This window comes from Chionomys nivalis, chromosome 26 (assembly GCF_950005125.1).
Source record: "Chionomys nivalis chromosome 26, mChiNiv1.1, whole genome shotgun sequence".
Taxonomy (NCBI): Eukaryota; Metazoa; Chordata; class Mammalia; order Rodentia; family Cricetidae; genus Chionomys; species Chionomys nivalis.
In genome coordinates, this window is record NC_080111.1 from 4667838 (window position 1) to 4691536 (window position 23699).

The 23699-nt window shown below is 45.3% G+C and overlaps 1 protein-coding gene across 4 annotated transcripts in view; it reads left to right on the forward strand.

Annotated features, from left to right (window-relative positions):
- The window catches only part of Hecw2 (HECT, C2 and WW domain containing E3 ubiquitin protein ligase 2), a 294060-nt gene that overhangs the window by 253295 nt on the left and 17066 nt on the right, over positions 1 to 23699 (forward strand). For all 4 annotated transcript variants that reach the window (XM_057758416.1, XM_057758415.1, XM_057758417.1 and 1 more), the window contains 7 exons: positions 7597 to 7749; positions 9691 to 9789; positions 12943 to 13072; positions 14246 to 14392; positions 15138 to 15252; positions 17782 to 17867; positions 18782 to 18894. In XM_057758416.1, coding sequence (XP_057614399.1) covers positions 7597 to 7749; positions 9691 to 9789; positions 12943 to 13072; positions 14246 to 14392; positions 15138 to 15252; positions 17782 to 17867; positions 18782 to 18894 — 843 coding nt within the window. The remainder of the gene's footprint in view (positions 1 to 7596; positions 7750 to 9690; positions 9790 to 12942; positions 13073 to 14245; positions 14393 to 15137; positions 15253 to 17781; positions 17868 to 18781; positions 18895 to 23699) is intronic.

Here is a 23699-nt window from a genome sequence, read left to right on the forward strand (position 1 = left end):
GGCAAGCATTGTCTCAGCCGTAAATCATGTTGACAGCGTGTTCATCACACGAGAACAGCACTTAACGCAAACCCATAATCACAGTCCGTCTACAGGAAAAACACGGGGCAATTCCCAGCTAAGGGACACGGTAAGAACCTCTCACCAGTATTCCCGGAGACCATGGAGGACACTGAACAAGCGGAAGAGCTTGAAAGATCGCTAGAGTCAAGAAGAGACTTGATTAAATGTAACGCTACTTCCTAGATGAAATTGCAGAGATAGCAGGGGGAAAGTGAACGGAATCTGGATAAAGTATGCGTTGTGTTCACAGTTACACATCCGCATTGGCTCGTGAATATGACGGTTTATGACAGTCCCTGAACCATGCTTTGTGGAAGAGTTTATTTCCAAGGAAATGGAGCCCTGAGTCACAGATCTGCCGGCCCAGGTTTCAAGGTCCTGGTAGGCTGAGAGACGGCGTGGTCTGGTGTGGAGAAAAGTTAAGTGAAAACAGGATCCATTCCCTGCACAACCACTCTCTTCACAGGCCTCAGGCTGAGGAAAAGCTTACCATCCATGTAATCCAAAATTATCAAATAAGGCACACTGCTGAGGTCCAAGTGAACCGGTGGTAGCTTCAACTAGCTCGAGACACACAAACATGGCTCCAAGTTCCTGAAAACAACTTAGGTAACAGTTGCCTCTGGGGCATTGTCTGTCAGCAGAGAGGATGATGGGAGCATACGGGACTAGTCGGTGATAGGTCTGGTGAAGCTAGAGGCCTTATCTAGAGTTCCCATCAGATGTATTGACGAGGAACACTCTATACTGAGTAGAGATATTCATAAAGGCTATGCAAGAGCACTTTGCCCTGTCTTATAATTCAAAGAAATTCTAAAATAATAGACTTAACAAATGAAAGCATTTGGTCAGGATTTGGAGAGGTTTAGCCAATGTTTCCTTTTTGAGTTTTATGGTTGCCTTACTGTTAGAGGCTGACTTCCCTGGGATTACTTTCAGTATAGGCCTCTGTGATGGGAGTTAATTTTTGAGAAGTCTAAATTAATACTAATACTGGCATTCAAAGATTATTTTGTGTCAACTTTATGCTAGCCGTGAGGGATCAATTCTTTGCGGTTTTTGTGGATGCTATCTCAGTGATATTTCTAATCTGACAACAGTCATTCTGGCCTTGCCAAAGCGTAAAGGATAGTGGATTTACTTTTAATAACAATGCATGTACCTGTCTTCCATAAAGGCATGGATTAGCCGCTTCCCAGAAGCAATAGCTATGCCTCATGCTGTATGTTCACATACAGCTGGAACACAATATATAGTGTGTGATAAGTCTCTAGAATAATGCAGATGCTCTTTGACGTAGAATTAATCGCAGGCTATTGGAAATGCCTGTCTTCAGTTTCAAAAACACAGACATCCTCCTCAGGCCTATAAATGTAGATGCATTCGAATAAAAATAAGTTTATTTTTTTTTTCCCTGAAGCGATTCTTTGTGCTAGCCTTGGCTTTTTACAGAATGTAGATAGGTTCTAAGTGCTGTCTCATCGTTAGTGGTTTAGTCAGGCCGGAGTTGGGAGTTGTGTTCCAGGCACTGAATCTCTACTGAGCTCAGTATGGCTTTGTTGTCTCAAAGTTAGGACAGGGGAGGACCTCTGTGGCAGAATTACCAAAACCAGTCACCCTGCTCAAAGGTGAGGAGAATGGTTTCTTGCCCATTTCTGAGGAACTCTGGTCTGCCTGGGAGTTGCTGATGGGATGGAGGGATCTTTGGTGTATTGTTTTTGCTCGTTTAATGTCCTAGCAACCAAAGCCCACGTGGTATCAGAGTTCAGGTAGAACCTGATAAGGCATTCAGGCCACGACCTAAGTCCTAGTACTCACAGCTAAAGAAATAATGTCCTAGACAGCTCTGATGCTGGCTCTGTGATTGGGCCACCTCTTGTCTGCTCCGCGACAACTCTGTAAAGGGCACCTTTACTGAAGAAAGAATGAGTTCATTATGTACAACATGCTGTCCAGATGACATCAGGCATCAGTCTTGCCAGCCACACGTAGACTAGGAAAGAGCATTTGCAAATGGTTTTCCTTTGGGGACCTGTGTGTAGTATCTTTCTGTATTCCCCTGGGATAAGGACATAAAAATAACCACGAGATGGGAATGACTTGAGATGGTTTGTTTTTCCTTCTGGCTTATAAAATAACCAGTAGCCCTCACATACAACCAAACTGGGGTCTGAGCTGCCCAGCTGTAGGCTGAACTCGTGGGTTGCTGCTTGCTCTCTTCAGAGAGGAATCCACATCATTCGAATCATCCTAACCTGCCAAAGAAGGATGCTCTGTAGCTGCAGCCTGGCTAGGTACCACCAAGTGCAACCTTTTCCTATGAGACTTCCGTCCTCTGCTCTAGTCCTTGTTTAGTGGCTCGAGAGCTGATGCTTCGCTGTTCTCAATCTCTGTGGCTGAATCAGAAGGTACCCAGGACACGTGCGCCTGGACAAACTTTTGAGAAAAGAGAGTGTGACCTCCTGAGTCCCGGAGGCTACCGTATTCTCTCACTTTTCAGTTTGTTCCCATCAGACCGTTTGGGCTTGGATTGTTTTTAGTTGAAATAGAAAGAACAGGAGAATAAAATTAACTATTTTAACACCTGTCAGATGCTACTAATAACGCATGTGGTGTGCCAGGCCAGCAACGTGGTGCTAGGAGAAATGCCTTGTCAGCAGGCAGGGCCCGGGACACCGTGGTCACCCTACTGACATCTCTGCTTACTCAGAAATGCCCTCCAATGCAGCTGTTATGTGGCTACACGCCCATTGTCCGGAGTTTCTGTACTTCCTTGCCAAGCCTTTGGCTGTGGAACCAACCTAACTGGCAAAACAGGAATGTGGCAAATGATCCCCGTGGTATGAGTCATGTTAACTATTTATATGGAAGAGGTGTTGGAGGAGCTGTGTGCCCACATGCCCTGCTGGGACATGTTTCCTTGAGTTTGCTAGATGGCGAGAGAAATCGCAACCCGCAGCGGACTCACCCCTAAATACGCAGTTCTGCATTCGGAGTTAAAACCAAATTAAAGTAGTAGGCCTCTCTTGCCTTTGGATTGACTCTATTCATGGCTCAAGAGTTAAGAAAAAAAAGGAAGATTAAAAAGTAAAGTTTCCCAGTAAACATGCATTTCCTACTAAGGAACTGTCAGTTTTCTTCCCTTCTGAGGTGAGTTTTGCTTTTCAACTTAACTCCTCAGAGATGTGTTTGTCTTCAGCCGCAAGAGGAACCATCACTAAGGTCATTGTTGTCTTGACAAACTTTACCATGTTAGAAGATGTTACACCGTGACCTTCCTAAGCCAGCTCACCTGTGTGGCGGTAGTTTCGGATTGAGTCGTCTCTTAGGGATTGGCTCAGTTTGCTCCTGGCATTGAACTCATGTCCCACGGCCCCGTGGCAAACTGGCTCGCAGTTATTCACACTGCCGAATGCCAAGCAACGATACAAGGGATGCTGATTTTATTTGGGGAGCATCAGGGAGCTGCAGTCGCAATTCAGCAATGTGTGTTGAGCTCCTACGGAATATCATTCTGTAAACATGAGTGTCTTAGTTAGGGTTACCATTTCTGTGAAGAAACAACAAAACAAACAAGTTGGAGAGGAAAGGGTTTATTTGGTTTATGCTTCCACATCACTGTTCATCATTACAGAAATCAAGACAGGAATTCAAACAGGACAGGAAGCTGGAGGCAAGAGCTGATGCAGAGGTTATGGAGGGGTGCTGGTTACTGGCTTGCTCCCCAGCGCTTGCTCAGCCTGATTCCTTGTAGAGCCCAGAACCACCAGCCCAGGGCTGACACCACCCACACCCACAATGGGCTGTGCCCTCCCCCATCCATCGCTAATAAGGAAAATTCCCTACAGGCTTGCCTACAGCCTGATCTTTCGGAGGCATTTTCTTAATTGAGCTTCCCTCCTCTCAGATGACTTTAGCTTGGGTCGGATTGACGTAAAACTATCCAGCGCAAAGAGTAAGACAAGCTCACCTGCGCCCAGTAAGGTCAAAGTCTCAATTTATGTACAGGGAAGCAGACACGCAGGGGTCATTAGAATGTACTCTGGTAAGTGCAGTATTATTGAAATGTTTGGAGTTAAATCTTAGGGACCACCCCGCAATTTTTAATGGAAAATCCACAGTAGAGTCAAGTTTGCTTATTACCAGTCATCTCAAAGAAAGCAGGCTCACTCTACAGTTGGTCTGTTATTTCAGCTCTCTGTGACCCTGGTGTCCTGCAGGCCTCTACAAGGCAAAAAGCCCAGCAGAGGAGTGACCACAGCCAGTCAGTGTTTATGTCTCCTTGGAGAGTCTCCCTAAAGATTTATAGTAAGCTAGATGTTTTAAGAATGTGTCTCCCTCCCCTCTGGTTTTGTCCATAAAGAGACAGATAGTAAACATCTTTAGACTTTGCCCACTGTACATTCTCTGAGGCACGTACACCTCAGCATCTTATCAGGGCACAGCTACAGGCTACACGCACGTCAACACGGTCAATGCATTTCAGTATAGCTTCATTTACCAAACCTGGACTTCGGCAACCCTGCCCTTAGGACATAGTTAGTCAAGCCCTGCTCTAGAAGCAATATTGTTTTAATCTTGATAGACAGTTAAAACGCACTGAAGGGGCAGGGCATATGGAATAACCTTAAAGTTGAAATAAGGACACCTGTTGAGGGCTTAACAGCCGGCATGTCTTCACCGTGCTCCTCTGATCCAGCTCACCAGGTTTCTCTGGCCTCTGTCCTCTCTATTAAAAAAAAAAAAAAAAAAAGAGGAAATTTAACAAAATCACTTTCTTGATGTCTTTGACAATGGGTGTCCTAGCTCTATTTCTGCTTCTGCGATAAACACCATGATGAAAAGCCACTTGGGGAGGAAATGATTGACTTCAGCCTATAAATTAGTCTGTCTTGCAAGGAAACCAGGGCAGGAACTCAAGGCAGGGGCTGAAACAGAAACCGTAGAGGAACGCTGCTTACTGGCTTGCTTCAAGTCTCACGTTCAACTCTCATACACTGCCTGGACCACCTGCCCGGAGGTGGCCTTGTGGCCTTCAGGGGGCTTGGTTGTCCCACATCAGTGAGCAGCTAAGAGAATACCACACAGACATGCCTGCAGGCCAATCTGAGGGAGGCACAGTTCTTTGGCTGAGGTAAAGAAGTGACTTCCCCAGGTGGGGTAACGTCAACCTGCTTGAGTGAAAGAAAGTATCCAGACTTCCTTAGCTCCTTCGCCACACCTCAGGCTTGGGGTCGGTTCCAGGAGACCAGGAAGTCCCCACCTGTGCAGTGAGAAGGCTGAAGGGGGTGATACGCCCAGGAAGAAAGAAGATATAGGACCTGGAGATCAAGGCAACCAAATACAGTGGCCTGTCGGGAGTAGTTCCTTCAAGACCTAGATTAACACTTAGGCTGGAATGGGCATTTCAGTCTTTGTTGGGAGAGCATTCAAACGGAAGAAAGTGCTGCTGCTGCTGCTGGCCTTCCTAGAGTACGAGGAGGTCACAAAAAGGCCGCATGATGGGAGCAATCTGAGTTCTGGGTACCTGTGAGTAACCTCATTGAGGCCTGAAGATGGCCTCCCTAACCTAGTCTGGAGCCACAAGTTGACTTCATTATCAGCAGTTATCATGACAGGGCCACCATGCCTCTGTGGGAAGCCTGACTGGCCTGCAGAGTGGCCGGCACCTGCCCTTTCCCATCCAATAGGTTCCCTGAATCTAGGAGCTTGAAGTCTTCACCCATGCGGTTCTGGACAGTTTTAACTGGTGCTTATGCTTCCTCTCATGTATATTAGGAAAAAGTTGAACCAGCGCATGGAAATATAAATATTACATAAGACGGTGTGGACTGAAAAGAAGTCAGAGTTGATGAATTGAAAATAGATATGAAGTGAATAATGGCATCTACAGTCAGAGAAGACAAAATGGGAAGTTCATAGGTGAATAGTTGAAGTCCACACTGTGCAAATTCAGTTTTACGATCACTACAGGAAGAGGTCATTTTTATTTTTGGTTACATTTTAATTTTTTCAAATCTTCTGCCTGTAACAGGATTATTTTCTAGTTTATAAAATTCCATCACTGGAAAAGGGTCAAATGATTCCACTTTCATTAAAAAATGTAGTGGAGGCCAGGCACTCCTGGGGGAGGCAGAGACACTCCTGGGGGAGACAGAGACACTCCTGGGGGAGACAGAGACACTCCTGGGGGAGGCAGAGACACTCCTGGGAGACAGAGACACTCCTGGGGGAGGCAGAGACACTCCTGGGAGACAGAGACACTCCTGGGGGAGGCAGAGACACTCCTGGGGGAGGCAGAGACACTCCTGGGAGACAGAGACACTCCTGGGGGAGGCAGAGACACTCCTGGGGAAGGCAGAGACACTCCTGGGAGACAGAGACACTCCTGGGGTAGGCAGAGACACTCCTGGGGAGACAGAGACACTCCTGGGAGAGGCAGAGACATCCTGGGGTCCTTGATATTTACTGACCACTGATCATAGCCTGTCTGATGAGCTATAGGCTAGTGAGAGAGCCTATCTCAAAAAGGTGGGTGTCACCTGAAGATTTGTCGCCTGGCCTCAGCGCACGCGCGCTCACACACACACACACACGCACACACACACACAGCAATAATACCCAAATAACAAGATCTGGAAAGAAATAGAGGCAGTGGGCAGGAGAAAGCAAATGAAAGTCTTGATTGGAGTTGCCGGCTCCCTATCTCACTCCCATTACTAAATCTGTGTGTCATTTTCTTTTTATCAAAAGGCTGTTTATATTTTATATTTTCCATTTGAAACTTAGCATATCAAGTTGCTTTCTACTTCCTGCTTCTCTTTGCTGCACCCTTCCCACGTGGGCATCCTTGGCCACTTGTCACTCCTCCCACCACGTCCCTCTGGCCCTGAAGCTGTTGCAAGTTAAGTGGAGTTCCCAGTGTAGCCCGGGCTCTGGAGGTCCAGGCTGTCCAAGAACCGAACAAGTACCAAGTACAAGTTAGAAAACTCTCCGCACCTTCCTTTCCTTGCCTGTGATTCTCCGCGGTGTCTCATAATTCATACTTTCTGCTTGTATCCTCTTATTCCGTGTCTTTTCTCCGACATCCTTAAGGAGACTTCTTCTTCCCCCATTTAGAAGATTTCCAGAAATACCCGAGGCCTTCATTTGCTCTAAGTGGTGTAACTGCTTCTGTCTGCATGAATGAAACATTCCCATGACACTCCCTTCCCTGTGGCCTTGCTTTAGACATTTAAGAAATTTATATGTGTGTGTTTGTGTGTTTGTATAAGCAATGAGTGCATTGCATATTGTGTGCTTCGTCAGATGTGGTAGCTAAGGTTTTGGGTATGTTCTGTATGGATGATTAGTTTGTTATTTTGAGTCAAGAATACTGAGATCAGAATTTTTTCATTTTTGTTTGCAGAGTCCTGTTATGTAGACAGTCACTGTAATGAGTATTCTCTTGAAAGCTAAACACAGAAGGAAATATGCCAACAGCTAGAAAGAATAGAGACTGATTACTCTTATGTGATTTTTTCTTTTTTACAGGTTGGATTATAGTGGGCCTTCCAGAGAGTTTTTCTTCTTGGTATCCAGAGAACTCTTTAACCCCTATTATGGCTTATTTGAATATTCAGCCAATGACACATACACCGTGCAAATAAGTCCCATGTCTGCTTTTGTAGACAATCACCATGAATGGTAAGGGTTTTGTTTCTGTGACAGTTATCCTCAGTTAATTTTCTGGGATGCTAGCCCCACTCCCCCCCAAAAAGAAGCCACATTTCTTTAGACATTTCTCCCTCCTGGATAAAAATTGCATTATCAGCTCTATATCTTACTTGGTGTTTATTTTTGTTCTCAAACTAAATTACATAGGCAGTATCCCCCCTACCCCCCAGCCAGTAATTGATTCTATTGCATAAGATCAACTTTAAGTGAGTTGAATAGAATTCGAAAGCTTTATAGCATTGGGAAAATGTTACAGGTGATTCGTTTCTTAGCAAGGCCCCAAGTCCGGTCGGTGGTTCTCGGCCTCCCTCATGCTGCGACCCCTAAACACAGTTCCTCGTGTTGTGGTGACCCCCAACTGTGAAATTATGTCTTTGATGCTTCATGACTGTAATTTTGCTACTGTTATGAATCATAATATAAATATCTGATATGCAACCCCAAAGGGGTCGTGACCCACAGGTTGAGAACCACTGCCCAGGTCTCTTTGGTAGAGGTCAAGCAACTTATCTAACAGCCTGGGCAAATCTGGCGTTGCGGGAGGCGAAGTGGATGTGCTGGCGCCCTGAAAGAGACCTGTTTATATTTGTGAATGTGTGTGCGTTTGTGTGTGTGTGAGTGAGTATGTGTGTGTGTGCATGAGAGTGTATGTGTATGAGAGTGTGAGTGTGTGTCTGTGTGTGCACACGACGAAGCACACGCGCATGGAGGGTGGCCCGAGGGAGCTGCAGATCAAGAGGCAGGAATAGGAAGTCCGTGCAGCACCCGCTCACACACCAGCATATTCCAGCCTCTTCGAGTCTGGAAGCAGAGGTTGCTTAATTTTTCCTAATTTATCACACTAAACCAAGGCAAACAATTTCAAGATTCCCATCTGGAGGTACTTACTCTGAAAAATCCCAAATTACACTCTTTCCAAAAGGCCTTACATCTTTTTCAAATCCCTGCATTTGTAGACTTTAAATATTTACATAACCCCTATTAACTTGTTCCCGGTCGTTTTTCGCTGATAGTAACAAAGCAAGGACACAGTGGAAAAGACTCTCTGAGTCACGAGGTTATTGACGGGTGAAAGGCATTGACTCTGAGGACTCGCTCCTCAATTCATTTCTTGTTTAGTTACAAATTTGGAGGCCTCCTAGCGCTGGCTGTTACAGCTCTGCTCACATAAGTGGAAATAAAGAGAGGCAAAAGCTGTTGGCTGCTGACCTCGAAAAGCCTTCCCTACTGAAATGACAGACGCACCGTACTCTGGTAGGCATCAGGCTTGGAGGAGCTGGAAACCAAAAAACTTGTGATGGAGAAAACGACCATGTGCCTCAGGCAGAAAACCCAGCATTAACAGATCTGTATGATAAAGTTTCCGAGTCGATTCACAAGAGCGTTCAATTTTGACATTTTGGAGAACGGAATGTCTCATGAGGAAAGCCCCCTCCCCCCAAATGTGTCTGTATGAATGCTTCGTGGGTGATGGTATTTACCGTCAGGAGTGAGGCTTGAACCTCCTCAACCTGAATAAGGGCTTTTCCTCAAAAGGGAATGGCTCGTAGTTTGCATTAGAGAAATCAACTAATATCTATGTGCATAAAATGAAGATGACATTTTCTCTTAATCTTTATCAGTATCTCTTGGGATGGGTTGGGGAAATGTTACTGAAAAGCTAAGGGGAATTCGTGCTGTCAAATGCGGGGTAACTTGGAGTAAGGGTAAGGTGTCCCTAAATACTAGAGGAACAGATCCCCCTGCCAAGTAAACCCTGGCCAATGAAGACACACTACCGTGCCCAGAACCTCTCTCATAGAGCTGGCAGACAGGTAATCTCGGATAGAGAGTTGAGATTCATTCTAGGAAGTAAACACAGCTGAGGCGCCGCCGAGTCGTGTTCAGCTGCCTCGTGTTTCTCCTTCCCAGGTTCCGGTTCAGTGGGAGGATCCTCGGCCTTGCGCTAATCCACCAGTACCTGTTGGACGCCTTCTTCACGCGACCTTTCTATAAGGCTCTTCTCAGAATGTAAGTGTATGTCTGTGCCTGCATAATCAGCCTGTAACGCTCACACATACTTCAATGAAGAGGTTTTGTCGGGGACTCTGTTTATCTGCGTGCTATCCCAAATCAGTGGCTGAATGCGTAGTGCTTTAGAGTTAAAAAGCGAATGCGATTTCAGATGTGGCTGTTAGCTTCCGACCCTTCGTTTCTGATGACACACTATGTCTTGGTTTTGTTTGCCCCTGAATATTTGGTTCTCCCCTGTGGCAACACATGTTTCTTTAAAACACCCGTACATCAAACACAGCAGTGAGATTCTTGCGGCCTCGATGCCGATTATTAATAGAATGGTGTGGATTAGTCCCCGGTGACTCACAGGCTGTGCCCTTTGTGAAGTGCGCATTGTTGTTTGCCGTGTGCACTTCCAACAGCTTGTGCTTGGTCACAAGTTCATTTTCTGTTGTTTAATTTCAGTTTTCCTTTTGGTTTCTCTGCTAGGCGTAGACAATGCCATACTTTTTTTTTTTTTTTTTTTTTTTTTGAGACCTTCCTCTATCAAAACAGCAGTGTACGGGGCAAATGGACTTTTTCTTTGTTTAGATCCCAATGAAAGATAGCAGTCATTGTACAAGGTAGAGTAAAAGCACCCACATATTCTGCATGTAGTCACTGACGAGACCAAGCAGAAGACAAGGGTTAGGGAGAGGAAGGTAGGCTTGTATTGACGCCAATTGAAAAGTACTGAAGTATGGAATCGTGGCTGGAAGCTTCCATCAAGCCCATGAAGCTCTTGTGAAGTGAAGAAGTCTTGACCTCAAATGAAAACCAAGAGTGTTTCTCATGAGGCTTTGGCATGCTCAGTAGGAGGACTTTGCTCGTCCCTGCTTTTCCCAGGCTCCTCTTGTCACCTCTGCATCTCCTTGTCTCCTTTCGTAGGTTTCCTGAAAGCCGTACCCACCGTTCACATTTGCTCCTAAATCATACCCCACACGCGCTGTTCCGGCTTCTCCCTGTGAACTCCTGGTTGCTATTTATGAGTGCTTCTTATCCCTATCTTCTTAGATCATTTTTGCTGCTTCTGATGCTAATATTTCAACTCTGGGAAAGCAGAGGCAATCAGAAACTAAAAGTTCTCTCCACCACCCTCGAGGTTATCCCTGGGTCTTTCCTACTCTGACACTTGCGACAGTGTTCCTACAACTCTGTGGGCCTTTCTTGGGACTTGCCCTTCAAACCTTGGGGTTTCAGAAGCTTCCATCCCATGCCCAGCTTTCCTCTCTCTAGAGCTGACAGAAGGAAATTCCTCACTTGCTTCTTCTCCTATGGACCACTGAATCTAGCCCCGAGTCTTGTTCTCTTGAGTTACAGGCTCATGGGAACAGTCCTCTGAACAAGAAGTCCTGCTTCTTGGGTGCCTCAGGGGGACTCCAAATCTGCATAGTTAAAGCGGAACTCTTTGTGGGCATTGAAGCGAAACTTCTTCTTATGTGTCCACCAGACGTTAATGGTCCACATGTTCTTGGTTATTCTGGTTAGACATCGGAGGGGGATCCTAAGCAAGCAGAGCAGATAAAACAGTGTACGTTTTCACGTTGTGTTCTTGGTGGTGCTGGGACAAAATGCTTGACCAGAACAGCTTAAGAGATGGTTTGTTTTGCCTTACAGTTTGAGGAATGCCAGGCATCCTGGCAGGGCAGCTGGTCACATTTCATCCTCAGTTAGGAAGCAGAGAAAGTGCTCAATTCAGCTGCTGCTGCTGCTGCTTCTTCTTCTTCTTCTTCTTCTTCTTCTTCTTCTTCTTCTTCTTCTTCTTCTTCTTCTTCTTCTTCTTCTTCTTCTTCTTCTTCTTCTTCTCCTCCTCCTCCTCCTCCTCCTCCTCCTCCTCCTCCTCTACCTCCTTCTCCTCCTCCTCCTTCTCTACCTCCTCCTCTACCTTCTTCTCCTCCTCCTCCACTTTCTTCTTCTTCTTTCTCCTCCTCCTACTCCTTTCTAGAGCCCCAGCCCATAGAATGGTTGGTTCTGCCCACATTTGGATGGTGTCTTCCACTACAATTACATTAATCTAGAAAATTCCCTTAGGCATATCCAGAGGCTATCTCCTTGGTGATGCTGCACCCTGTCAGCTAACATTCTTGACCTCACATCATCTCTGTTCCCAACCTAGGGGTTATTTTCATAGGACACATGGTGCTTTTTCCCACTGAAATCATGTAACCCCAGAAATCTTCTCAGTTCATTTCACTGAAAATTGTTGATCAAAGCAGGCAACATGGTTGAGGTCTAAGAGCACCTTTAAGAGTTGGCTTGTGACATGAATGTGTTTGCTGTCCTTATTTTAGGTTATCGTCCTTTATCGTCAGTGTATCTGTCTCCCCAACAAGATCACTTCCTTCCAAGAGCAACTGGTTCCCCAAGCAGTTATTAATATGTGTGGCACACATTCGATACTTAATAAATATCTAAAATAAACCAAAAAAGACAGCCCTTGAAGTTGAGCTGGCTGAAGGACAGGAAATTTCAAAACAACTATAGCAAATCAGTTACTACCCCCTAACACCGGGGCATAGAGTAATAATCTAGCTCAAACAACTCTTGTCGCCACAAAGAGAAAAAGCCCCGGTGGAGTGAGGACAGGAAACTTTTGTGGATTTTTTTTTCCCTGGCTTACTATTGTGACAGTGGCAGAGGCAGAATAAGAACCATGAGAGAAAGGGAACTGCATGGATGTCACTTACAGTGTCTAGTCTTTTTAAAAAGGCAAGGGAAAAACAAAGTTAAGGTAGAGAACTCAATGAAAGATTTCAAATCGGCGATGCAGCAAGTTTTGATAGGATAGCACAGCAGAAGAGAATACTGGCGCACATTTTCAGCCTGTCCCGGCTCCAGACCTGGCACTGGCTGCAGATGGCCATGGACATGACAGCCATTCTTTGTGCCTCCTGGTTCTCTTTTTGGGAGAAGTGATAGGCAAGTGGTTCCCATGGCGTTTGACGCACCCAGGATTTAAGAATGTATGTCACAGTTCTGTCTCACTTCGGTAGTGTGACGGCCACGCCCTCGGCGACTCCAGGTACCACCCCCTACTTGAACGGATTTTGATCTTGTCGCTGCCTCGCGATTCATTCTGGAGTTTGCCGCTAACGAGGCCCGTGTGCCTGCTTCTGTTTGTCACCCTAGCCTGTGTGACCTGAGCGACCTGGAGTACCTCGATGAGGAGTTCCACCAGAGCCTCCAGTGGATGAAAGACAACGACATTCATGACATCCTGGACCTCACGTTCACTGTGGACGAGGAGGTGTTTGGCCAGGTCTGTCGCAGGCTAACTAACGGGAGGTCGCCGGCTGGCGGCAAGCTAGTCCCAGGGTCAAGGTCAAATGCCAGTCTCTTTGTGGCTCTTTGGGCGATTGAACCCAGGGCTAAACTGTAGTAAGCTTGAGTTCAGAGATTATTCTGATGCCAACTACAGTTTGATGTGTTCTCATTTATAGATTATGAGAAGGATTTATATATTATAAATAATCTTCTTACTTCCAACTCAAATGGATATGGGATATGGGACTATCTAGAGATGTGATAATGTATCTCACACAGAATACATTGGAATAGTCCCTGCTATCCCTGAGTTGGATATGAAATTATTTAATTTTAATATAAGATTAAGGTCCATTTATTTCCAACTCAATGGATATGAGATTATCTAGAGATGCGATAATGTATCTCACACAGAATACATTGGAATAGTCTCTGCTATCCCTGAGTTGGATATGAAATTATTTAATTTTAACATAAAATTAAGATCCATTTAGATTTAAAAACTGTAATCGGTTGCTTTGAAACAGAATATTTTTGAAGAGTGCTTGAAAACAGAGAGCATATTGGTTTTATTTTCAATTTGATGGCAGGGAAGACTAAAAGATTCCTATCAGGAGCCATGTATTAGTTCTCCTTGGGCATTGGATCAGGAGCAATGTATTCGTTCTCGCTGGGCATTGGGATTCACCTGGGTTCCCTGTAATCCATGTGCTTTGAAAAATGAGATTTAAGATTTACTCAGGTATGTTTCTGTTTTCCTTAGGTCTGTCTTTATACTGGCTCAGTAGGCATAGTTGATTCCAAACCTTAGATCAGCGGTTCTCAACCTGTGGGTTGTAACCTTTTGGGAGTTGAATGACCCTTCCACAGGGGCCCCCAAGACCATCTGCATAGCAGATACTTGCATTATAATTCATAACAGTAACCAAATTGCAGTTATGAAATAGCAATGAAATCATTTTATGGTTAGGGGGTCCCCACAACATGGAAAGCTGTAATAGGGTCACAGCAGCATCAAGAAGGTTGAGAGGCACCGTCCTAGATGCTTCTCCCTGCTGTGGGATGCACCTGAGGCAGAGAAGGGCTGGGTGCCTGGCCTCAGCTCGTTGGTAGCAGTTAGCATCAAGCGTGCTGCTTTCTGATCAGGTCTTTTTCTTCATAATGGCAGATTACTGAACGAGAGTTAAAACCAGGAGGAGCCAACATCCCGGTCACAGAGAAGAACAAGAAGGAGTACATCGAGAGGATGGTGAAGTGGAGGATCGAGAGGGGCGTGGTGCAGCAGACCGAGAGCCTAGTCCGCGGTTTCTACGAGGTGAGACAGCAGCGGCAGACTCTGCGGTCCCACAGCTCGGCTGCCCATCCCTTCTACCAGGCTCCCCGTAGAGAATATGTTTCTCTTCACTCTTGCCATGTTTGCTCTTCTTCTTTTAATTCAAAAAGTCACATATGTTCCCGTATGTCTCCAAAGTACACATGTGAAGTTGTAAGTTTACCATGCATGTTAGAAGAGATCACGGAAGTGAGTGGTACCCTGGTTTTAGGTGTACCATTTTAATGGCTTGATGACAACTGATAACTTGGAAGTTATGATTCTTACTCATGCGCAGATACGCACAATCAAATCTCCCACCTGGTATGTGCAGTGATTGTGCGTACAGGCCAGAGTTTATCATACGTATCCCATGTAACTTTCTCTGTAAGACCACTGAATCTTTTTCAAAAGGAAAACGACAAACAACTAGATTACCCAGTGGTCAGCTGTGCAACAAAGTCCTCCTGTTCTAGAACTCACTGGGCACTTGCTTCGCTTCTGAGACCAGAGGAGACCTAGCAGGGTGTGCGGGATATGGTGATCAACCAACACAAGATTTCTCGAGGCTAATCCTGCTGACTTTCAACCAATCTGCACAGTAGGACAAGTTTAGCATACTAGTGCCGAGTATAACTAACCATTGTCCTCGTGAAATTCCCAGTGTCCTGCGCTTCTGATGCATCTTCCTGATGGCTGATATGCCCCTAGGCTCCTAAGCCATGCCCGTGTCCTTTCTGTTCCGCAGGTGGTAGATGCCAGGCTAGTATCTGTCTTCGATGCGCGAGAGTTGGAGCTGGTCATCGCTGGTACCGCTGAAATAGACCTCAATGACTGGAGAAACAACACAGAATACAGAGGCGGTGAGGTTTGATTCGTGAATGTCTAGATTTAAGTTACAGGGGGTGCCTCGTTCCAGCGCGGGTCTGAGCACAGGGCAAAGGCATTTGCTTTAATCATTGGTCTGCCGCTGTTTTCCTGGAGACCTTGGGCGAGGTGGGTCCCTTCTGTACCTAGTGACTCCATTAGTCAAAACGGGGAAGGACTGTTTCCACCCCTCTGAGGATGTCATAACTCCTAATTGCCGGTGAGGAAATGTGATCATTAGGCCTCCAATTAATTATCGGATGACGTCGTTAGTGAGGCACGGGGAGGCTCTAGCCAGCTGGTCCAACCCTACCTGACTGATCTACATTCTAAACCTCCAGGTGCCACACCCTTTGGGCTTCCTAACCCGCACAGGTGAGGAAGAACAGAGTTCCTTGAACTCTCTGTCAGTGAGAGCTCACGGTTAAAACCCTAGCAGGAGCAAGATAGGGGGTCTCTAAATTCGCATGCCCATCTGCAAGACCCTTCTCAGCTGGGGCTCCATTCTGACTGGAAAGGGAACTGCTGTGGGATCATTTGAAGTGGGGGCTCTTCGGGAGTGGCTCTCTGTAGATCAGCGTACAGCTCTGGCTGGTCATTTGGACCAGTGTGATCGGGTTTGTCCCTTATTAAAGAGCGGAAACCTAAGGGCAGCCCGGAGTTCTGTCAAATAATTTCAAACGAAGAAAGTATGCCTTTCTGGGTTGTGCGGTATTGTTAGGGTTTTCTCGGAAAGGTCGTATTAAATTGGGGGTTCCACCAGCACTCTTTCTGAAGTCAAGCTGTGCAGCTGATTTTCCCTGGCTGGACCCATGTAGCGTCCCTCGTTCTGAAGGTTATGGAAAGTCAAGTGAGGGGAAAGGTCTGTAGCAACAAACGGGGTTCTTCCTTACAGTATTGAACATCTGGTTGGTTATTATAGCTGTCTTTGTTAGCTATATTAGTTTTTTTTCCCTAATTAAAATGTAATTTCTCTGATATCCCACCTAACTTAAATTTTGTGGTAAATATGATTTTCTCGTTTCACGTTCCCAGGAGATTCTAACAGAATACAGCCTTCAGATTGGTCACTTTTGTATTTACACAATCTAAGATTTTTTACTTGCTTTATGTGAGTAAATCAAGGGCCTACTTTAGTGGTAAATCTTCCAGAATGAGACCTTAGAAGAGACCAGATAAAGGACAAGATACTGAGCTGCCATGTTTGCCCAAGGCAGCTAGCTAGTTGGCACTGCACACACACAAAAAAAGGAGTTAGGCTGTCGCTTAGCATCTGTTTCTGCAGCAGCTGTTTGTGGACAACGTCATTCTCCTTTCAAGATAGGCTTAGCACAAGCAGTGAAGGGTTAGCTCGAAAGGACGGGAAGCGTCAGTGCCCCAGACAGCTAATGCACGCACCGATCAGTCTCAGTAGCAAAGTCTTTCCAAAGACTGCACCCGGCCGCCACGCCCGCTCGAATGCTGTTTACCCTCCACTGAGACTCTTTCTTCTCTAAGGGAAACAGGCACCCTTAATGAGAGATTTCCTGGTCCACTTTACAACTATGGGGCCTTGAGGATGCATTCAGATGAAGGTTGATTTCTACTCACGTACAGCCCATGTAAAACATGATTACCACTTGATCTGAATCACTAATGGCTTGGGAATTCCTGTCAGCCTTCCTTTGCTGAGAAGTTAGAACACCCATAAGCCCTGCTTTCACCCAGATCTGTGAGATAGTATTGGCATTTTATGTGAGAGAATATTGGCATTTCCTACAAAAATATAAGGTGACTGTGATGTTTCATTACATTCTTCTAAAGTATGAACCAAAAGTAAAACTGAGATAATTCATTGAAGAAATGAAAGGTCTCTTTCCTGTTTATTAATAAACAGTGCGAAAATCATTTGGTTTTATTTCTATTTTAATTCTTTTTGTGTTGCTGGGGATTGAACCGAAAGCCCTGCCCTTCCTAGGCAAGTGCTTTGCTGTTGAGCTTCATGCCCGGTCTCAATAATTCGGTTTTATTATGAACTGTGAATTGGATATGTAGCTTTTAGGGATGCACTTGGCATTGAAATAGACAGCTGCAAAAAAAGTTTCTATTCTTCGTAAAAGTTGTGTGATTGATGTGTTTCTCTTTCATCAGGAAGTCCTGCGAGGGTCTGTTTTCTTTATCATTAGACCCCCGAGCTTAGTCTAGTGCTTGGCGTAATGGTATTTGGAAGTTATTTCTTATAGAAATAACTAAAAGAGTTAAGCATTTCTTGTCATAGCAATTGCATTTTTCAAAAATGATGGAGCTGAAATCACTTACTTGTCGTTCTTCTCACTGCTAAATGAAAACTGAAGCCCGTTGGGTCCTTGTGTGCTATCTTGTTCAACTCTTGATTCCCATATGATCGCATTGATAAAGTTGCTCCCTAATCTTGCATTATAAACAACATTTAATTTGTGTGTAGGGCGTTGTGGGCCTTTGACATGCTTCTTGGTAGTTTAAGATGGGAGAGTCAAAGTAACATGTGCTTTCGTGGTGGATTCTAGGGTACCACGACAATCACATCGTAATTCGGTGGTTCTGGGCTGCCGTAGAACGATTCAACAATGAGCAGCGACTAAGGTTGTTACAGGTAAGAGGCCATTAATTCATCAGTTTTTAACACAATTATATATTGTTGGAAGTGTGTATTCCTCATAGATACAAACCTTTTTTCTCTGGCAGTGACATTTCTGTACCCTTCTGACCACGTGTCCATGGACTGCATCAGCAGCCAGGTTCAAGCCCTTCTTGAGGGTCGTGTGGAAGTGCCAATTCTGGTCTGAGGGGTCCAGGATTGACATATGCCCTCAGGACAGTTGGGGCCTTGTGGCAACAGCCAGTGGCCTCCTGCATTCAGCATGCTTCTTAGAAAAAGAGTTGATGTTCAATACTGTAAGGAAGAACCCCGTTTGTTGCTACAGACCTTTCCCCTCACTTGACTTTCCATAACCTACAGAACAAGGGCATTTTAGGGAACACGTCATTGTGTTCTGTGGCGTCTAGAAAAGCTCCCATCCAGGGAAATGTCGGTAAGAAGTCACTAAAGTACTAGATCCAAGGAAGCCTCTGGACCCTAAGGCACAGCTTCCATGTTGGCTCGTACGTGCCTTTGGAGTAAAGGACTGGAACTCAGAATTCCTAAAAATCATGCTGAATTGATGACAGGCTGATGCTAAGTGGGTTTAGGTTAATTAGTAGACCCATGGCGTTCATCTGTCATGGGACATGTCCCTGGCTTAAACATCTGAGCGGGTCAACTGCACAGAATGCTTTATCTTCTCTAAATGCTTTGCATCTCATTCCCAGGTATAATTGACTGCCCTTTCTCTGTGTGGCTGAGTGATTGTCAGGCTCAGTTTTAGTTCTCCCATGTTGAGGAAACTTTGACTTTTGAAATTCCCTGCTTCTGTCTCCCACTCGGAAGTGTGTCGCAGCCATAATGGAGCTCCTATCTTTATTGAGGTTTCTGACTTCGCCTTTCTCCTCTGTTTCTGTGATTGACAGTTCGTTACAGGTACCTCTAGCATACCCTATGAAGGATTCGCTTCTCTCCGAGGGAGTAATGGCCCAAGAAGGTTCTGTGTAGAGAAATGGGGAAAAATCACCGCACTTCCCAGGTAAGGTAGAAAATAACCTTCTTTTCCTCCCAATACAGTGCAAGGAAACCTCAGCTTAATCTATATCTTATAGTATATTCATATATATGTATATATATATATATTCTTATTTATATGAATGAATGAATGAATGAATGAATATACGTGTGTATGGATCAATTGCTGTTTCATGTGAAGACTGGAAAACTGGAAAGCTTGAAAGATGAGATTCTTTAGTGGGGAGAGACGAGACCCTGTGTAAGATACACGCATCTGTGTATCAAAGTATAAAACACAGCAAAGGCAGAATATTTACTAGCTTTAGTTAGGCACTGTCTGTCTGAGTTGGGGTTTCTATTGCTGTGATGAAACACCATGACCACTAGCTAGCTTTTCTTTAAGTTTGGTTCATTGGGTATGCAATTTTTTTTTCTTTTTTTTTTTGGTTTTTCGAGACAGGGTTTCTCTGTGGTTTTGGAGCCTGTCCTGGAACTAGCTCTTGTAGACCAGGCTGGTCTCGAACTCACAGAGATCCGCCTGTCTCTGCCTCCCGAGTGCTGGGATTAAAGGCGTGCGCCACCACCGCCCGGCTGGGTATGCAATTTTTAAGGCTATTTTTTATCATGGAAAGTTTTTCTTTCTCCTTCAACTATGGCAGACACTTTTGCTAGGTCTGTTTTAGCTGGCCATGGCTGTCTTGCAGGACTTGGAACACAGTGCTTCTGGTTTTCAACACTGATAACACCAACAGATATGCTCTCGTGGTGGAGGAAAGTGCAGGAGGCCACAACCATAGACAGAGAAGGATAGGCAGCCGAGGAATGCTGAGAGTGGCAGAGATTGTCTTCCCCAGGGAAGAGCTCGCCAGTTGATTGTCCAATACCAAACGGTCAGCCTTGACCACATGCCTACAAATAGCATCATATAGACGGTGTAGGTTGTATTCATGTTTTTAGGAATACACACACACATACACACACACACACACACACACACACTCACACACATATTTACAGGCAAAGAGGCCATAAATTTGAAAGAGCAAAGAAGGGGACATGGCAAATTTGAAGGGAAAAACTGGAAAGGGGACAGAGTGTGATTATATTATAATCTCAAAAAATACTTAAAAATGAATAAAAAACAAACATCAACAAAACCATCATGACCAAAAGCAAATTTCAGAGGAAAGGATTTATTTCACCTTACAACTTATAGGCTGTTACCAAGGGGATCCGGGGCAGGAACTCAAGGCAGGAACTGATGCAGAGGCCATGGAGGGGAGCTGCTTACGGGCTTGCTTCCCATGGCTTGTTCGTCCTGCTTTCTTATAGCACCCAGGAAACACCAACCCAGGTGTGGCACCACCACAGTGAGTTGCACCCTTCCATGTCAATCATCGATTAAAAAAATGTGCCAGAGTCTTGCCCACAGGCAATGTGGTAGGGCATTTCCTCAAGTGACATCTAAAACAACCCTAGCTTCTGTCACCTTGGTATAAGCTAGCGGGTCCAAAGCTCTAGCGTGAAGGGTGTGTTATAAACGGTTGAGCAGGACTTCCCTGGAAACACGGCTATGGGTGGAGAGGAGTCGGTCTCGTGGGTACGCTCTTCCTCTCTGGTATATGGTCTCTGTGCTGTTGTTCCTTTTGAATGCCCTGCAGCTGGTTCTCCACGCTGCCATACACCTTGTTTGGGTGGAAAAGCATTGTGCGGCTAGCAATCAGTACACAGGGCTGGCAGGTAGTGCTTGGGCAGAAAGGCATTTAGGAGGTTAAATGGCGGCAACTCAGGGACTTGCCTAAATGCCTCGTGTACCTATGTGTATCACAAACCATACGTGGTCATTCTGCAGCCCAGACTTAGTATCTTGTCAATTTAATACCCTAAATTGGATGGCTGTGGCTTTCATCACTTAAAGAACTTGCTTGTTTTATTCCATTTTCCTTGTGCTTGGGTAGTGAGGCTCCCCACCTCCCCTAATACATATTTGTCTCTTAAGAATAGATTTCTTCTATCTTGATAAGGTTTTCCACTTTCTGAGAAACTTAAGTGTTAGCCTAGGAAACGCAGGAAGCTTCAGATCAACTGTGTGCCAGCCACATGGCTATTGAAATCTTTTTCTGCGAAGCCACTAAGGTTGATGAAATAATGTCTGTTATAATAGCTGTTCACACTTAACCCCTGGAACCTGTTGAGCAGAGAGAGTTCCTTACCACCCATTTCCTCATCTGCCTCATACCGAGGGCTCGCTGAAGTCTTTTGCGTAAGACACGCTGTTCATTGGCCCTGCGTTTTCTGCTGGCCACCACTATGGCTGTTGCTGCCGTGTCTGTCACCACCATCTGCAATTAGACATTGACACAGTTAGGAACACAGAAGGTGGGAAGTTAGAACTCCCGGGTCCAGTTCTGCTTTGTCACCAACAAACTCTGGGGGCCTCGGAGCCACTGCTTTCTGCGTTTCAGGGCTCAGTTGGCTTATCTGTAGACATCAGGAAGGGGTGATGTGTTGGTTCGACTGAGAGGTAACGCACAGACGGTTGCTGTAGAGTCTTGGGGGTTGTCTGCCCTGGCATGTCTACTTCCCCCTGGTAGTTCCAGAAAGTTCTCACGCTGACTCATTGTAGATGGAGTTGTTCCTCAGAGAATTGAAATGCACACTTGGGTAACAGCTATGGTCATTCTTCCTCTCTTCCTGGGCAGCACCCGGTTCTACCCTGATTATAACCTGGCATAAATTAAAAGTGTGATTATTCATCTCTGCAGAGCAGAAACGACAATGCCTGGCTCAGACGATGGTTCTAACACTTGAGTGAGATAATGTTTTGGAAGGTCCTTAGAGAATGTATACTTTCTTGTTTCTTTTTAAGCCTTTAATCCTTAACCTCTGTAGCTACTGTATTACTCATATGAAATTCTCTCTCCTTCTCTTCCCTCCCTCACTCCACTCTCTTTCTTTTACACACACACACACACACACACACACAAACACATACACACAAACACACACACACACACACACCGAGTTAAGACAAAATCATAATACAAACAACCTCAACACGTGACAGTATAGCTTGCCAGAAGTAATTTCTTCACTGACATCTGGCCGTTGCTCTTTATGAGATTTTAAGAGTGCACTGGAGTTTTAAAAGATCTGTTACATCAGTTCCAATAACCTAAAGACGTTATTTTATGTTACTGAGTCTAGTATTCTTAAGACCAAAATATATGCGCTCAAGTCATTTTCCTGCCACTTCCTGGTAGATGTGAGTCACAGAGCTGGGGAGCTGGTCTGTCTCAGGTCGGTCAGCTCCAGTGTGTTCTTTTCCCTCCAAGAGGCTCTGTCTGTGTCTAGGGTCTCAGTTGTGATACTGTGCGTATATACTAGATACGTTGGGTGGAAGGCCTCCTTACTAAAAGTAAATGTATTCTTAAGTCCCCTGCTACAAGTTTGGCAATCTTCGCGTGACAGTCTATTATAACCTGCAGAGCTGGAAGGGGGTGAAGGGTGACAGCCAGCTGGCCTCGCGAGCCAGAGTGATGACAGAGAGCCTCTTGGTCTTTCCAGACAGGCAATTCAGTCTTTCGGCCTTCTAAGCAAGCAAGGGGTTGACCCTTCCTCTTTGATTTCCTAGTCTCATTTTGTGGTAGCCCTGACCACGACGTGCCCCGAGAAATGTATTAGGGTATGTATGGTAACCCCTGAAATCAGAACAAGTGGCATCCGTGACTTTGCCGGCTCCTCTACGGTAATAAAGTAACCGGAGATTTAGCAGATAAATAATCATAGAGACTTGAAACTTGCTCCATGGTGTCTCCGTGGAGACCAGCAGCCTGAGCACATTGCTGCACTTCCTCTGCTTTGTGGTCAGTGGCTGGGCTAGCTGTGCATTTGCATCTCTGTAGAAGCCTCCCTGCCCCCCGGAGCTCTGACGGATTTTATGAGTAAAGAGTAAATCCAGCTTTATGGCATTTCCTCTTAACAGTGCAAAAAAAAAAAAAAAAAAAAAATGTACTCTTCCCATGCCTGCCTGCAGGGTACAGGGCCCTTCTCTCCCCCATCTGGATAAGAGCTCACAAGTTCATCTGAGGTTTCTGCCAATGGAGCTGAAGAAGAGTTAGAAGCTACAGTCCCGGTGCAAGGATGGCATTTGACAAAGGAGAAAGTGTTAATTTGGGTAATTAGTTGTATCGGGAGACTATTGAAAATAAAATGTCAACCCAAAAGTTAGGAAATTAAGTGTAAGTGCTCACTCGAAATAGGGGTCTCTCAGGGAAACCACTTTACACACTAGACTAGGGCTGGTATTTTGTGATCTGTGAGGTCAGGCTGACCTTGAATTTGTGACCTTCTGCCTTTGCCTCACTCTCACCAGCCTGGCATCATAGACATACTGCCACGCCCAATGGAACAGACCTAGAAAAACACAATGCGCTCTCTCTCTTTCTCTTTCTCTCCTTGTCTCTCTGTCTCTCTCTCTCTCCCTCTCTCTGTCCCTTTCTCTTCCCTCTCTCCCTCTCTCTCCCTTCCCCACCCCCTCCCTCTCTCTCTTTCTCTCTCTCCCCCTCCCCTTTCCTCTCTCCCCCCTCTCTCTTTCCCCCTTTCTCTCCCTCTCTTTCTGTATCTTTCTCCCCCTTTCCATCTCTCTCTCTCTCTCCCTCTCTCTCTCTCTCTCTCTCTACCCCCTCTCTCAATGAGAACCATCTTCCCCCTGTAAAATCCTATTTGTTATTCTTATTATAAAAAGAAAACTTTTGCAGACATGCCAAGGAACATATTTAAGTTTTAGAGTACACAACACACAGTCCAGCAGTAAGAGAAGTCCTC